The sequence below is a fragment of the Solea solea genome, chromosome 10, assembly GCF_958295425.1.
Source record: "Solea solea chromosome 10, fSolSol10.1, whole genome shotgun sequence".
NCBI lineage: Eukaryota > Metazoa > Chordata > Actinopteri > Pleuronectiformes > Soleidae > Solea > Solea solea.
This window is the reverse complement of record NC_081143.1, coordinates 7,252,873-7,268,733: the sequence shown is the minus strand read 5'-3', so window position 1 is coordinate 7,268,733 and position 15,861 is coordinate 7,252,873. Positions and strand designations below refer to the sequence as shown.

Here is a 15,861-nt window from a genome sequence, read left to right as displayed (position 1 = left end):
ACCATGAGGCACTGAAACTCACTGAGACTTAAGCCCCTTTTCCACCTATAGTCCCAGCTTGCCTCGGCACAGCACGCTTTAACTGAGTCATTAGAATCAGTTAATTAAACTGTTTGTTCAGTACTTCCTCCATGACTGGAGCACAGTCTCCGCCTTTTTTTAGTAATGAGCCAAAAATGTCTTAAATAAACATTTATCGAGTAACACAGTTTGTGTCTGTATTTTATGTCTGCACTGCAGTGCACTTACAGTAGATACTGTATATTAAAAACTGTGTAAACTAAATATTAACAACATGAAAAAAAAAATTGGTCAAATAAACATAGGGATAAAATATTAGGATTGACAAAGTTAACGCGTTAATCGTTGCGATTAATACAGCCGAGATCAATGCGATAAAATTATTCAACGCAGTTAACGCAAGTTTGTTTACTTCTGGTGTGAGCTGACCTCTGACATGAAAGCCGGAAATTATCCATGCGAGTAAGTCACTTGCCTGCAGTCAGTCAGAGAGGAGAGACCAAGAGATAGTCGCTGAAGATGGAGAGAGGTGACGGATTGTTGGCTGAAAGGTTTCATTTTAAGAAGCTGAGCAATGGAACCATCGATAAAACTAAAGTTTCATGACAATATGACTGCTGCCTGGTTGTCACGGTACAATTTATTGACAATGACTGGAAGTTGTGATCCTTACCCTTGACTGTCAAAAAAACAGAACTGAGAACTGAGCTGAGGAATTCTTCCACATTGCCAACGAGTGGCAAACTAACCAGGCACTGATAGTGTCCGTAATATGCTGGCAGCTGCCCGGCGACTTCCATTTTAACACCTACCCTGTGGCTGACTGTGCTTTCATTCTAATTTATTCATCTAGATTAACAAATTTCAAAATGTGAGATTAATTTGTTTTTTTTTTTTTTAATCTATTGACAGCCCTGGTTTTTATGCATTTAGAAGTGTTAATCAACTTTCTGATAATACAAATTTGAGACTCACAAGTAACAAGTGGGCAGCTAATTCAATAATAAAAGGCTAATGTTGATTACGATACGATATACCTTTATTGTCCCACAATGGGGAAATTCCCAGTATTTCGGCAGCAAAGAGATAGTCACACAGCAAAAGAAAGTCACACAAATTATAAATTATATATGCATTTGCACAGAAAACGAGGAACAGCAACAACAAGGTGCACGGTGGAGCACAGAATTGTGACAGTGGATGAGAGAATTGAGTATTATAGTGATCACAGTGGTGACTGGGTCTGCTGGGAGTGCTGCTGTCTGTAAAGTCTTACAGCAGCAGGAAGGAAGGACTTTCAATATCTTTCCTTCACACACTTGGGGGTAGGAGTCATTCTCCATCAGCGATGTTAGCTTTGCAGTCATCCTTCTCTCTCCCACCACCTGCACTGAGTCCAGGGAGCAGCCCAACACAGAGCTGGTCTTCCTAATCAGTTTGTCCAGTCTCTTCCTGTCAACAGTGGAGATACTGCTGCTCCAGTAGACCACTGGATTATTGGATCTGATTATTGGACTGAATTATTCATCTGCCTGTCACAGGACCAACATCACACTCACATTTACACCAACAGTCCATTCTCCAGTTAACTTAACACTAGTTTACCTTTGCACTGTGGGAGCAGAACACAAACATTGGAACAACATGGAAACTCCACACACACAGAGTCTCTGGTTGAACCAGGATTGGAGTCAAAGACTACAATAGATGGACAATGGCTTGGCCATCACATGTCTGATCCCCGGTCCACCAACATAGGAGCACCTCAGGGGTGCGTGCTGTCTCCATTTCTCTACTCACTGTACACTAATGACTGCACTTCCAACAACAACTCCATCAAGCTGATTCAATTTGCAGATGACACCACCTTGCTCGGCCTTATCAAGGGCAAGGACGAGCCTGCTTTTAGGCAGGAAGTGTCTCATTTGGCTATGTGGTGTGACAAATTATCTGGAACTCAACCCAAAACGGACAGTGGAAATGCTGATACACTTCCGCCGTGCCCCCTCCCCTCTACTACCCATAACCATCAATAGCTCTGTCGTCAAGGTTGTGGAGTCATTCAAATTACTAGGCACAACAATAACAGACAACCTGAAATGGGAGGAAAACACATCCTCCATCATTAAGAGGGCGCACAGTGGAATGTTTTTCCCGAGGCAGCTACGGAAACTGAATGTTTCCAGCTCTGTTTGGTCCAGGTTTTACAGAGCCACTGTGGAAAGTGCTCTGACTTCGTCCATCTTGGTGTGGTTTACCTCAACATCCTCCCATGCAAAGAACAGGCTGCAATGTGTTGTGCACAAAGCAAAGAGTCTGACTGGACAGGGGTAGCTGTCAATCAGTGGCCTACATGAGGCCAGGGTCAGGAAGAGGGCAGGTAAAATTGCTGCTGATCAGTCTCATCCTGCAAACAGCATCTTTGGACTGCTCCCCTCGTGTAAGCGGTACCGTGCCATCAGGACCAGGACCTCACACCATCGAAATATTTTTTTTTTTTTTAAAGGCATCATAAAAATTAATCATAACCTTTACTCAACAGCACATCATTTTGCATTTTGTAAAGCCTTAATATATGACCTGTAATCACACACCCGCATAATGTCCATATAAGGAGTTGTGTATTGTTCCTGCGACAAAGTACACCACATACATCAAGACAAGTACAGGATTAGATGTCATGTTTCAACATCTACTACACAGGATGTTGGCTTCTTCCTGTGTCAGTTATATAATGAAATAATTCAGATGGTTTTCTAATTAGTGGCGTTGTTTTCCTATGATCTCTCACTGCTGGTAAAATCAGCGGATAAGACACCTTCCTCTGGTTCCTATAAGGCTCAGCCTTTTCTTTTTCACTCGCTCTAAAAACATATATTTATGATTTACCCTACCTGCTCCGTAATGGACTCCTGTGTTTACTTGTCTTGTTAAAACCTGAAACAGGAAAGGAACGTAAAACAGAGTGTGAGGATAATATGATCCCGTATGAGCACAGGTAAATAATTATATAAGAATAAGAATAACTGAGAGTAGAGTGGTGGGGACTTTGCCCACCCATCACAGGAGCAGAGGGCTAGAAATCGCCAGGAAGCTGAGGAATGTGTGAACACAGTTATGAACTCAGATGTTTCCACATGATTATGAACACCCAACTTCCTCTGCTTCCTCAGCATGAAGGAACAAACCCTTTCAGGTCCACAGATACAGGAGTATACGTGCACAGATGAGTACGTTATATTGTGTGGAAACGTGGTAATTGTACACGTCCTGAGCCGCAGTCGACCACTACCAGCCATTTCCTCCACAAAAGAAATGATTTCCTCTAAGTCTGAGTGAGTCTTTCTTCGAAAACAGACTCGGTTTCTTTCACAGTCCTTTCAAAGTCCTGATGTGACAAAAAGATCAAGTATTTCTTTATCTGTGAAGCCCCAATCAAAATGTAACTTCACCAAATGTCACACACATTCACTTATCCTGTAATATGATATCTAACTCCAGAAGAAAGGCAGATTTTTGTTCATTTGTTCACTCATGCGTGGCTTAGATTTGGTTACGTTGCCATTTAAAAATGATCATTGTGACAAGAAAATTACAATTATGCTAAAAAATAATAAATAATACAAACTAGTAAATATATGAATATATTCACATATAGTCATATAATATATGGATTTCATAAATTCAGTTTTTAAATACATTTCTGCTTCTTAAATGTCTACAATTACAACTAATATTACATCTGATGTAGGTAGATGTAGCTGCTGTAATGCAATTAGATCTTTACCTTTCACACTAACTATATCCAACCTCAGCAGCATGATGCACATGTTCTTGTAGATTGTTATATTTGATTCAGTGACTTTTTAAATTGGCATCTTTTGCTGGGTTTTTATGACACACAATACTTATCATGACCTTTTTGCATCTTACAAAAAAATATGAAAATAATAAAAACTAAACTAAAACTAAGCATTTACAAAAAATAAAACTAATAAGAACTAGCAAACCCACTCTAAAAAACAAATAATACTAAGAAAACCAACAAAACAAAAAATCTAAACTAAATAAAAGATGATCGTAGCCCTGAATGTGAACACTTTCACTTTCACAGAGAAGAGAAAAAAAAGCAAGCAGCACTGCCAACATTGTTCCTCTCCGTGTACACATTGTGAGCTCGTTCAGTGCGTTCACTCCAGACGCCTGTTTGTTCCGTGGTTTATGACTTTCTTTGGTCTCTCTGAATAGAACAAGTGGGAAAGATGTTTTTCATACTGTCGGTGGTGTCTTTCATGAACCTGCTGTGTGGTTACCATGTCCTCGGTTGTGGTGAGTGGACACTTTTTCATCTGTAATCCAGAAAATACTTATGAAAGATAAATCAGGTTGTTTATCAAGTAAATGCAATTATTATAATTTTTAATGTGTGCTGTTTGTAAAACAAAACCTCTGTGCTTCTGCAAACATTGAAGCATTTTAGAATTTAAGTCATTTCAGTATAATACAAAGTGATGTCACTGTTTATACTTGAACGCTGTGTGTGTGTGTGTGTGTGTTTCACAGTTATGAACTGTCCACATAGAAGTGAGGTAAGTCCGTCCAGACTGGTGGTGAAGCACGGTGACCCGGCCTCAGCCGTGTGCTCTCTGTGTCAGTCTTGCCAGAGCAAAGAGTCATTAGGTCTGGAGGTTTCACTCGGACGCAAGACGGGGAATGCCACTGTGCTTCTGTGGAGCGTGGACAGAATGACTCTGTGGGGCACAAGCGCCCTGTGCTTCTACAATGACCTGTCTGCACGCGTGTGCTGCACTGAACTGCCTGTGACCGTTTACAGTAAGTTCACCCGCTTCTGATTGTTTCTGTGCGTGCAGATTCAATAAATGTACACAAATACTAGACGCACCTAATATATACAGTACATACATATATAATAACAGCATTATTAACATAAATGACAATATAAGAAGTTGAGAAGAAAACAAAGTCATCCTTAAAGGAACTGTTTTAGTAGTAAATTGGGAAATCATTTTGGTTATTTTAAATATTTTGTGTATATATACATGAAATTTGCAATACATATAGTTTACTGTAAGTTCACGACAAAATCAAAGATTGACTCAAAATTGCTTTCACGAAGAAGAAATGTACATTTTATGGGTGGTATTGGCTCTTCAAAGGTATCACAACGGGTTTAAAGAACAGGGGGAGGTATAAAATGCCAAATATTCTCCTCATGACTGAAATCAAGGGATTTTGAAGCAGAAAAAATCCCATTATGATTACAGGGTACTGTAGAAGCTGCAATTGGCAGAGGTGGAAAGAGTACTGATATGTTCTACACAAGTAAAAGCATCAATATTTTTGATAACATTTTACTTACATACAAGCAAAAGTGCTGGACTAAAAATGTGCTCATGGTAAAGTAAAAAAAAGTAGCTTGTTTGAAATGTACTCAGAGTGAAAGTTACTTTCTTGTATCGTACAAAAAGGACAAGGGGACTCAAATCTCACGTTAAGTCTCACATTGTTTCATTCACCTGTCCTCACTGTTCACCTGTCCTCACTGTTCACCTGTCCTCATCATTCACCTGTCCTCACTGTTCACCTGTCCTCATCATTCACCTGTCCTCACTGTTCACCTGTACTCATCATTCACCTGTCCTCACTGTTCACCTGTCCTCATCATTCACCTGTCCTCACTGTACACCTGTCCTCATCGTTCACCTGTCCTCATTATTCACCTGTCCTCACTGTTCACCTGTACTCATCATTCACCTGTCCTCACTGTTCACCTGTCCTCATCATTCACCTGTCCTCACTGTACACCTGTCCTCATCGTTCACCTGTCCTCATTATTCACCTGTCATCCCTGTTCACCTGTACTCATCATTCACCTGTCCTCACTGTTCACCTGTCCTCATCGTTCTATCCATACATACATCCATACATACATACATCTATACATACATACATATGTGTATGTATATATGTACATACTGTATATATATCGCATGCTTCACTATGCACAGCTTGGGTGCATTTTCGCTGAGTCATGTTTGGTCTTTTTTTTTCTCCTTTTCGGGAGAACACTGTTTGTCACTCAGCACAAATGTGTCATTAACAGCCTCATAGTTCATAAATGGTCTAAAATGACTGTATCGGACTAATATTGATATCGGCATCAGACATGAAAAAGTGGTGTCGTCCCATCCCTATAGTAGACATGCTGGTGCGTTGTTTTCGGCTCGTATTGCTAACAACGTCTCCAGCCCGAGATATGTCTGCATCCATGTTTTTTAGTACTTTGATGATGTCACTCCCACGTCCCATAACTCCCATTTTTCACTTTACAGCAGTGGATGAAAAACACAGATAAAGGCGATTCTAGATTAGAAATTCTTAAACTGAAAACCTAACTGTTGTATGATTGTTTGTTTCTGCACAGAGCCTCCAGACAGTGTGTCCATCAGCTTTACAAACCACTCTGGCCCGATGTTTGAGGGTCATCAGTACGCTCTGCAGTGTGAAGTGCACAACGTTGCTCCAGTTGCAAACCTCACCGTGACCTTCTACAGAGGGTGGACGACTCTGGGTCAACTACACTTAGACAGCTCAGTTTTGGAACCAGTGACCGAGGTCTTCACTCACAACTTTTATGCCACTGGAGAAGATGATGGAGCTCAGTTCTGGTGTCAAGGCGTTCTGGAACTGGGACCTGAAGGACCACAGCACCCCCCAGTGGTGAAATCACAGAACATTACTGCCACAGTCCACTGTGAGTGTACACTGAGTTTCAGCAGCATTCCTTTTACCAGTCTAAACATTTGGGAAAAACCAATGAGAGGGAGAAGGCTTACAGTTGTTCATAGTTAGGCAGCCTACATGGATTTAATGGCCTGCAAACATGCAAACGGTATTATGATGAAGGAAAACTCAATTGTTTTTCATCCAACAGTTGACTATTCTTTCAGTAGCCACGTGTTTATCTTTCTGTCTCAATGAACTCACAGATAAGCCTCGGCAGGTGGAGTCATCGCGTCCAGGTCCGATCATTGTCACAGAGGGAGACTCTCTGCAGCTGAACTGCTCTGCTGTGGGAAACCCCAGCCCCTCATACCGGTGGGAGCTGCCGCAACCCACTCATCGCCACGTCACGGGTGACCGTCACGTCATCAACTCTATAACTCCTAAGGATGAAGGCCGGTACGTGTGTCATGTCAGCAATGATGTGGGAGCCCTCAGTGTTTCATTTGAGGTGGTCGTCAAAGGTGAGTTTCAGACGTAAAATCATTCACATTTCTTTCTTCTCTGATGTGTGCTGCTGATGTGTCTCCATGGGTTTTTCTATCTGGTTAAATAAATGTTAACTCTTTGTAGTCAACTACGTACTTGCTCTTAAAAAAGATGTTTGTAAAAGCTGAATTAGAAAATAGAAACATTGTTTAGATTATTTTATTTTAGATTAGATAATTTAGATTATTTTCTAGTAATTTATTTATCTCACTATTTGTGTTTCATTTGTCTTGTACAGTCTACTTATAGTTTTCCTATTTTGTGTCAAAACCTGGATTTACTATTATGTTAAACCTGCTTCTTATATTCTCAAATCAACACTTAACTTATACAGTGCTTCACTCATTTATTAGACCACCATCCAAAGCCACATCTGCCCTAAATTAACAGCATTGGTAATTATCAAAAATATGTTTTTTTATCTTTCTGTAATGGTTAATACACCTGTATGTGGAGGCTATTTAACTGAAATGATATTTTTAATGCCATGAATTTTCAAATGTACTGTTTTAGAAAACAAACCCTGACAAAAAAAAATAGTGAAGCACATTATTATTTCTTGATAGTTTTAGTGGTTGAATGTTATGCTGAATGTATAAAAAAAAAGGACAGGTGGTCTAATACATTTTGTAAAGCACTGTACAAGTTTTAATTTAGGTTTCAATAGTCTCAATTATAACCCAGTGATTGCCAAAGACTGGGTTAGGACCCACAAAGGGGTCACAGGAGATATTTTTTGGGTCCCCACACAAATTTCTCAAACAAATATATCTTGGAAATGATTTGTTTACCAATTCAAAATGATATGTTTACATATATGACTGTAAATAATTCACCACATGATGCACACATTTGCCCTTTGAATTGTGATTTGGGTCATGATAGTTTTCAAAAGTGGAACCCCATGTAGAAAGTTTGGGAAACACTGGGACAACCTATTGAGTATAGATATAAACATGTCTATTATCTAAGTGTCTTTTTTAGAGCTCCATATACTATGCTACCCACAATGTTAAGAAGCTGCCACTTGTGGTGCCGCAATCCTGATAATTCATAACAATAACAAATTGTCCCACCACATTTTAACTTTCTATTTGTCCGTAGGTTTGGAGTTAACCAGCCCGCCACAATCAAGCACAACTTCAACAAAAGCAACCACCACAAAGACAACAGTCGCACCTAATAGCAGTACAAGCATCACACTGACACACGGCTTTATAATGTGTGTGCTGCTTTTATTCTCTGCTGTGATTTGACTTCATACTGAAAAAATGAACAGTATGTATGTCAATAACATGTAATCAAATGCCCCCAAAGTAACACATACATTTACAGGAAATGGCTGACTAACTACTGAAGCATTAACATGGTGGAAACTCATTCTGTAATGTTTGGGACATGCATCTTTTGGAATTATTAAAATCCTTTTTCTTTATCATTTTCATTGACTGTTTAAAGTCTCTCCTGTAAAAATGTTGTGAGTAACCTTCAGTTACTGAGGCAGATTGATATATTGATTGATTTCATATTTCAGTTCTTAATCAAATCCAGTTAAACCTAACCAACAAACATGAATCGTGCCACATGCTTCATGTTTGTTCAATTATTTGATTATTCACTTGATTCTAAAAAGTCAGTCAATTAATGTGACTATTTGTAATTATTCTAAAAAAAAATACATTAGTGAAAAACCAATGATCGCTTTCGTAAGAAAAAAAAAAGGACCAGCGAATTGTGGATTTATGTATGTACGTATGAACACAAGGTGGCAGCAGCAGCAAGTATTGGGTCCTCTTAGATCAACATGATCTGAACCCTGCATTATTTGAATTAGCTCTCATGCGCTGGAGTTTTGAATATTCGACTAATAATTCAATTGAATATTCAAATAGCTTTTTTTTTATTAGGGAAAGAACTTGATCATTATATTGTGTGGAAACGTGGTAATTGTACGTGTCCTGAGCCGCAGTCGACCACTACCGGCCATTTCCTCCACAAAAGAAATGATTTCCTCTAAGTCTGAGTTAGTCTTTCTTTTCGAAAACAGACTCGGTTTCTTTCACAGTCCTTTCAAAGTCCTGATGTGACAAAAAGATCAAGTATTTCTTTATCTGTGAAGCCCCAATCAAAATGTTACTTCACCAAATGTTTCACGTTCCTCATCTTGACGCAGGTCGCACCTGATCATCTGAGATTTTGCTTGATTAAAAATGATGTCTTTATTGTCATAACATAACGACTTTCGGGCAGAGTGTCTGATTCTGCACAGACGAGTTTCAAATTGTAAACACTTGTTTTGTGACATCACCTGTGGGTAGATTCCCACCAAAAATCTAATGGGCACATACTTTTGTGTTCACCCCCCCATCACAAAAAAGAAAATCAGATTGATCCGTCAAAAACTGTACATGGGACGTTGCAAACAGAAGAACAAACGGAGACAAACCCACGTCGATTATGACATATAACACACCATTCACCCATTATATGTGCACTATTTCTTACATCCTGCGTGGCTTAGATTTGGTTACGTTGCCATTTAAAAATGATCATTGTGACAAGAAAATTACAATTATGCTAAAAAATAATAAATAATACAAACTAGTAAATATATGAATATATTCACATATAGTCATATAATATATGGATTTCATAAATTCAGTTTTTAAATACATTTCTGCTTCTTAAATGTCTACAATTACAACTAATATTACATCTGATGTAGGTAGATGTAGCTGCTATAATGCAATTAGATCTTTACCTTTCACACTAACTATATCCAACCTCAGCAGCATGATGCACATGTTCTTGTAGATTGTTATATTTGATTCAGTGACTTTTTAAATTGGCATCTTTTGCTGGGTTTTTATGACACACAATACTTATCATGACCTTTTTGCATCTTACAAAAAATATGAAAATAATAAAAACTAAACTAAAACTAAGCATTTACAAAAAATAAAAACTAATAAGAACTAGCAAACCCACTCTAAAAAACAAATAATACTAAGAAAACCAACAAAACAAAAAGTCAAAACTAAATAAAAGATGATCGTAGCCCTGAATGTGAACACTTTCACTTTCACAGAGAGGAAAAAACAAAACAAGCAGCACTGCCAACATTGCTCCTCTCCGTGTGTACACATTGTGAGCTCGTTCAGTGCGTTCACTCCAGACGCCTGTTTGTTCCGTGGTTTATGACTTTCTTTCGTCTCTCTGAATAGAACAAGTGGGAAAGATGTTTTTCATACTGTCGGTGGTGTCTTTCATGAACCTGCTGTGTGGTTACCGTGTCCTCGGTTGTGGTGAGTGGACACTTTTTCATCTGTAATCCAGAAAATACTTATGAAAGATAAATCAGGTTGTTTATCAAGTAAATGCAATTATTATAATTTTTAATGTGTGCTGTTTGTAAAACAAAACCTCTGTGCTTCTGCAAACATTGAAGCATTTTAGAATTTAAGTCATTTCAGTATAATACAAAGTGATGTCACTGTTTATACTTGAACGCTGTGTGTGTATGTGTGTGTGTTTCACAGTTATGAACTGTCCACATAGAAGTGAGGTAAGTCCGTCCAGACTGGTGGTGAAGTACGGTGACCCGGCCTCAGCCGTGTGCTCTCTGTGTCAGTCTTGCCAGAGCAAAAAGTCATTAGGTCTGGAGGTTACACTCGGACGCAAGACGGGGAATGCCACTGTGCTTCTGTGGAGCGTGGACAGAATGACTGTGTGGGGCACAAGCGCCCTGTGCTTCTACAATGACCTGTCTGCACGCATGTGCTGCACTGAACTGCCTGTGACCGTTTACAGTAAGTTCACCCGCTTCTGATTGTTTCTGTGCGTGCAGATTCAATAAATGTACACAAATACTAGACGCACCTAATATATACAGTACATACATATATATGTATGTATAGATGATTAAATTACATTAAATTAAATACAATTTTAACAGCATTATTAACATAAATGACAATATAAGAAGTTGAGAAGAAAACAAAGTCATCCTTAAAGGAACTGTTTTAGTAGTAAATTGGGGGATCAGAAATGTACATTTTATGGGTGGTATTGGCTCTTCAAAGGTATCACAACGGGTTTAAAAAACAGGGGGAGGTATAAAATGCCAAATATTCTCCTCATGACTGAAATCAAGGGATTTTGAAGCAGAAAAAATCCCATTATGATTACAGGGTACTGTAGAAGCTGCAATTGGCAGAGGTGGAAAGAGTACTGATATGTTCTACACAAGTAAAAGCATCAATATTTTTGATAACATTTTACTTAAATACAAGCAAAAGTGCTGGACTAAAAATGTGCTCATGGTAAAGTAAAAAAAAGTAGCTTGTTTGAAATGTACTCAGAGTGAAAGTTACTTTCTTGTATCGTACAAAAAGGACAAGGGGACTCAAATCTCACGTTAAGTCTCACATTGTTTCATTCACCTGTCCTCACTGTTCACCTGTCCTCATCATTCACCTGTCCTCACTGTTCACCTGTCCTCATCATTCACCTGTCCTCACTGTTCACCTGTACTCATCATTCACCTGTCCTCACTGTTCACCTGTCCTCATCATTCACCTGTCCTCACTGTACACCTGTCCTCATCGTTCACCTGTCCTCATTATTCACCTGTCATCCCTGTTCACCTGTACTCATCATTCACCTGTCCTCACTGTTCACCTGTACTCATCATTCACCTGTCCTCACTGTTCACCTGTCCTCATCATTCACCTGTCCTCACTGTTCACCTGTACTCATCATTCACCTGTCCTCACTGTTCACCTGTCCTCATCGTTCACCTGTCCTCATTATTCACCTGTCATCCCTGTTCACCTGTACTCATCATTCACCTGTCCTCACTGTTCACCTGTACTCATCATTCACCTGTCCTCACTGTTCACCTGTCCTCATCATTCACCTGTCCTCACTGTTCACCTGTACTCATCATTCACCTGTCCTCACTGTTCACCTGTCCTCATCATTCACCTGTCCTCACTGTACACCTGTCCTCATCGTTCACCTGTCCTCATTATTCACCTGTCATCCCTGTTCACCTGTACTCATCATTCACCTGTCCTCACTGTTCACCTGTACTCATCATTCACCTGTCCTCACTGTTCACCTGTCCTCATCATTCACCTGTCCTCACTGTTCACCTGTACTCATCATTCACCTGTCCTCACTGTTCACCTGTCCTCATCGTTCTATCCATACATACATACATCTATACATACATACATATGTGTATGTATGTATGTATATATGTACATACTGTATATATATCGCATGCTTCACTATGCACAGCTTGTGTGCATTTTCGCTGAGTCATGTTTGGTCTTTTTTTTTCTCCTTTTCGGGAGAACACTGTTTGTCACTCAGCACAAATGTGTCATTAACAGCCTCATAGTTCATAAATGGTCTAAAATGACTGTATCGGACTAATATTGATATCGGCATCAGACATGAAAAAGTGGTGTCGTCCCATCCCTATAGTAGACATGCTGGTGCGTTGTTTTCGGCTCGTATTGCTAACAACGTCTCCAGCCCGAGATATGTCTGCATCCATGTTTTTTAGTACTTTGATGATGTCACTCCCACGTCCCATAACTCCCATTTTTCACTTTACAGCAGTGGATGAAAAACACAGATAAAGGCGATTCTAGATTAGAAATTCTTAAACTGAAAACCTAACTGTTGTATGATTGTTTGTTTCTGCACAGAGCCTCCAGACAGTGTGTCCATCAGCTTTACAAACCACTCTGGCCCGATGTTTGAGGGTCATCAGTACGCTCTGCAGTGTGAAGTGCACAACGTTGCTCCAGTTGCAAACCTCACCGTGACCTTCTACAGAGGGTGGACGACTCTGGGTCAACTACACTTAGACAGCTCAGTTTTGGAACCAGTGACCGAGGTCTTCACTCACAACTTTTATGCCACTGGAGAAGATGATGGAGCTCAGTTCTGGTGTCAAGGCGTTCTGGAACTGGGACCTGAAGGACCACAGCACCCCCCAGTGGTGAAATCACAGAACATTACTGCCACAGTCCACTGTGAGTGTACACTGAGTTTCAGCAGCATTCCTTTTACCAGTCTAAACATTTGGGAAAAACCAATGAGAGGGAGAAGGCTTACAGTTGTTCATAGTTAGGCAGCCTACATGGATTTAATGGCCTGCAAACATGCAAACGGTATTATGATGAAGGAAAACTCAATTGTTTTTCATCCAACAGTTGACTATTCTTTCAGTAGCCACGTGTTTATCTTTCTGTCTCAATGAACTCACAGATAAGCCTCGGCAGGTGGAGTCATCGCGTCCAGGTCCGATCATTGTCACAGAGGGAGACTCTCTGCAGCTGAACTGCTCTGCTGTGGGAAACCCCAGCCCCTCATACCGGTGGGAGCTGCCGCAACCCACTCATCGCCACGTCACGGGTGACCGTCACGTCATCAACTCTATAACTCCTAAGGATGAAGGCCGGTACGTGTGTCATGTCAGCAATGATGTGGGAGCCCTCAGTGTTTCATTTGAGGTGGTCGTCAAAGGTGAGTTTCAGACGTAAAATCATTCACATTTCTTTCTTCTCTGATGTGTGCTGCTGATGTGTCTCCATGGGTTTTTCTATCTGGTTAAATAAATGTTAACTCTTTGTAGTCAACTACGTACTTGCTCTTAAAAAAGATGTTTGTAAAAGCTGAATTAGAAAATAGAAACATTGTTTAGATTATTTTATTTTAGATTAGATAATTTAGATTATTTTCTAGTAATTTATTTATCTCACTATTTGTGTTTCATTTGTCTTGTACAGTCTACTTATAGTTTTCCTATTTTGTGTCAAAACCTGGATTTACTATTATGTTAAACCTGCTTCTTATATTCTCAAATCAACACTTAACTTATACAGTGCTTCACTCATTTATTAGACCACCATCCAAAGCCACATCTGCCCTAAATTAACAGCATTGGTAATTATCAAAAATATGTTTTTTTATCTTTCTGTAATGGTTAATACACCTGTATGTGGAGGCTATTTAACTGAAATGATATTTTTAATGCCATGAATTTTCAAATGTACTGTTTTAGAAAACAAACCCTGACAAAAAAAAATAGTGAAGCACATTATTATTTCTTGATAGTTTTAGTGGTTGAATGTTATGCTGAATGTATAAAAAAAAAGGACAGGTGGTCTAATACATTTTGTAAAGCACTGTACAAGTTTTAATTTAGGTTTCAATAGTCTCAATTATAACCCAGTGATTGCCAAAGACTGGGTTAGGACCCACAAAGGGGTCACAGGAGATATTTTTTGGGTCCCCACACAAATTTCTCAAACAAATATATCTTGGAAATGATTTGTTTACCAATTCAAAATGATATGTTTACATATATGACTGTAAATAATTCACCACATGATGCACACATTTGCCCTTTGAATTGTGATTTGGGTCATGATAGTTTTCAAAAGTGGAACCCCATGTAGAAAGTTTGGGAAACACTGGGACAACCTATTGAGTATAGATATAAACATGTCTATTATCTAAGTGTCTTTTTTAGAGCTCCATATACTATGCTACCCACAATGTTAAGAAGCTGCCACTTGTGGTGCCGCAATCCTGATAATTCATAACAATAACAAATTGTCCCACCACATTTTAACTTTCTATTTGTCCGTAGGTTTGGAGTTAACCAGCCCGCCACAATCAAGCACAACTTCAACAAAAGCAACCACCACAAAGACAACAGTCGCACCTAATAGCAGTACAAGCATCACACTGACACACGGCTTTATAATGTGTGTGCTGCTTTTATTCTCTGCTGTGATTTGACTTCATACTGAAAAAATGAACAGTATGTATGTCAATAACATGTAATCAAATGCCCCCAAAGTAACACATACATTTACAGGAAATGGCTGACTAACTACTGAAGCATTAACATGGTGGAAACTCATTCTGTAATGTTTGGGACATGCATCTTTTGGAATTATTAAAATCCTTTTTCTTTATCATTTTCATTGACTGTTTAAAGTTACAGTTACCTTCAGTTACTGAGGCAGATTGATATATTGATTGATTTCATATTTCAGTTCTTAATCAAATCCAGTTAAACCTAACCAACAAACATGAATCGTGCCACATGCTTCATGTTTGTTCAATTATTTGATTATTCACTTGATTCTAAAAAGTCAGTCAATTAATGTGACTATTTGTAATTATGCTAAAAAAAATACAGAAGTGAAAAACCAATGATCGCTTTCGTAAGAAAAAAAAAGACCACCCAATTGTGGATTTATGTATGTATGTATGAACACAAGGTGGCAGCAGCAGCAGCAGCAGCAGCAGCAAGTTTTGGGTCCTCTTAGATCAACATGATCTGAACCCTGCATTATTTAAATAAGCTCTCATGTGCTGGAATTTTGAATATTTGATTAATAATACAATTGAATATTCAAATAGCTTTTTTTTGCTTGAAATGCCTATCCCTAGTTTGTTTGCATGACCTGTTAAACTCAGAACAGCTACAGTCAACTAAACTCCACTGTAGTTAGT

The 15,861-nt window shown here is 39.1% G+C and overlaps 2 protein-coding genes across 4 annotated transcripts; both read left to right on the top strand.

Moving 5' to 3' along the window:
- The first annotated feature begins 1,008 nt into the window (after window positions 1-1,008).
- On the top strand, window positions 1,009-8,752 carry LOC131467526 (cell adhesion molecule 1-like). 2 transcript variants are annotated; one of them, XM_058641491.1, is made up of 6 exons: window positions 1,009-4,350; window positions 4,585-4,854; window positions 6,467-6,796; window positions 7,032-7,289; window positions 8,419-8,477; window positions 8,523-8,752. In XM_058641491.1, exons 1-6 carry the CDS (start codon window positions 4,284-4,286, stop codon window positions 8,568-8,570), a joined length of 1,032 nt encoding a protein of 343 aa, XP_058497474.1. In that variant the 5' UTR covers window positions 1,009-4,283; the 3' UTR covers window positions 8,571-8,752. The 2 variants fall into 2 exon arrangements, with proteins under 2 accessions (XP_058497474.1, XP_058497473.1); XM_058641490.1 differs by having other exon boundaries at window positions 1,010-4,350; window positions 8,419-8,752.
- A 144-nt stretch (window positions 8,753-8,896) lies between these two features.
- On the top strand, window positions 8,897-15,524 carry LOC131467525 (cell adhesion molecule 1-like). Of its 2 annotated transcripts, XM_058641489.1 has the most exons (6): window positions 8,897-10,619; window positions 10,854-11,123; window positions 13,035-13,364; window positions 13,600-13,857; window positions 14,987-15,045; window positions 15,091-15,524. In XM_058641489.1, exons 1-6 carry the CDS (start codon window positions 10,553-10,555, stop codon window positions 15,136-15,138), a joined length of 1,032 nt encoding a protein of 343 aa, XP_058497472.1. In that variant the 5' UTR covers window positions 8,897-10,552; the 3' UTR covers window positions 15,139-15,524. The 2 variants fall into 2 exon arrangements, with proteins under 2 accessions (XP_058497472.1, XP_058497471.1); XM_058641488.1 differs by having other exon boundaries at window positions 14,987-15,524.
- Window positions 15,525-15,861: the final 337 nt, after the last annotated feature.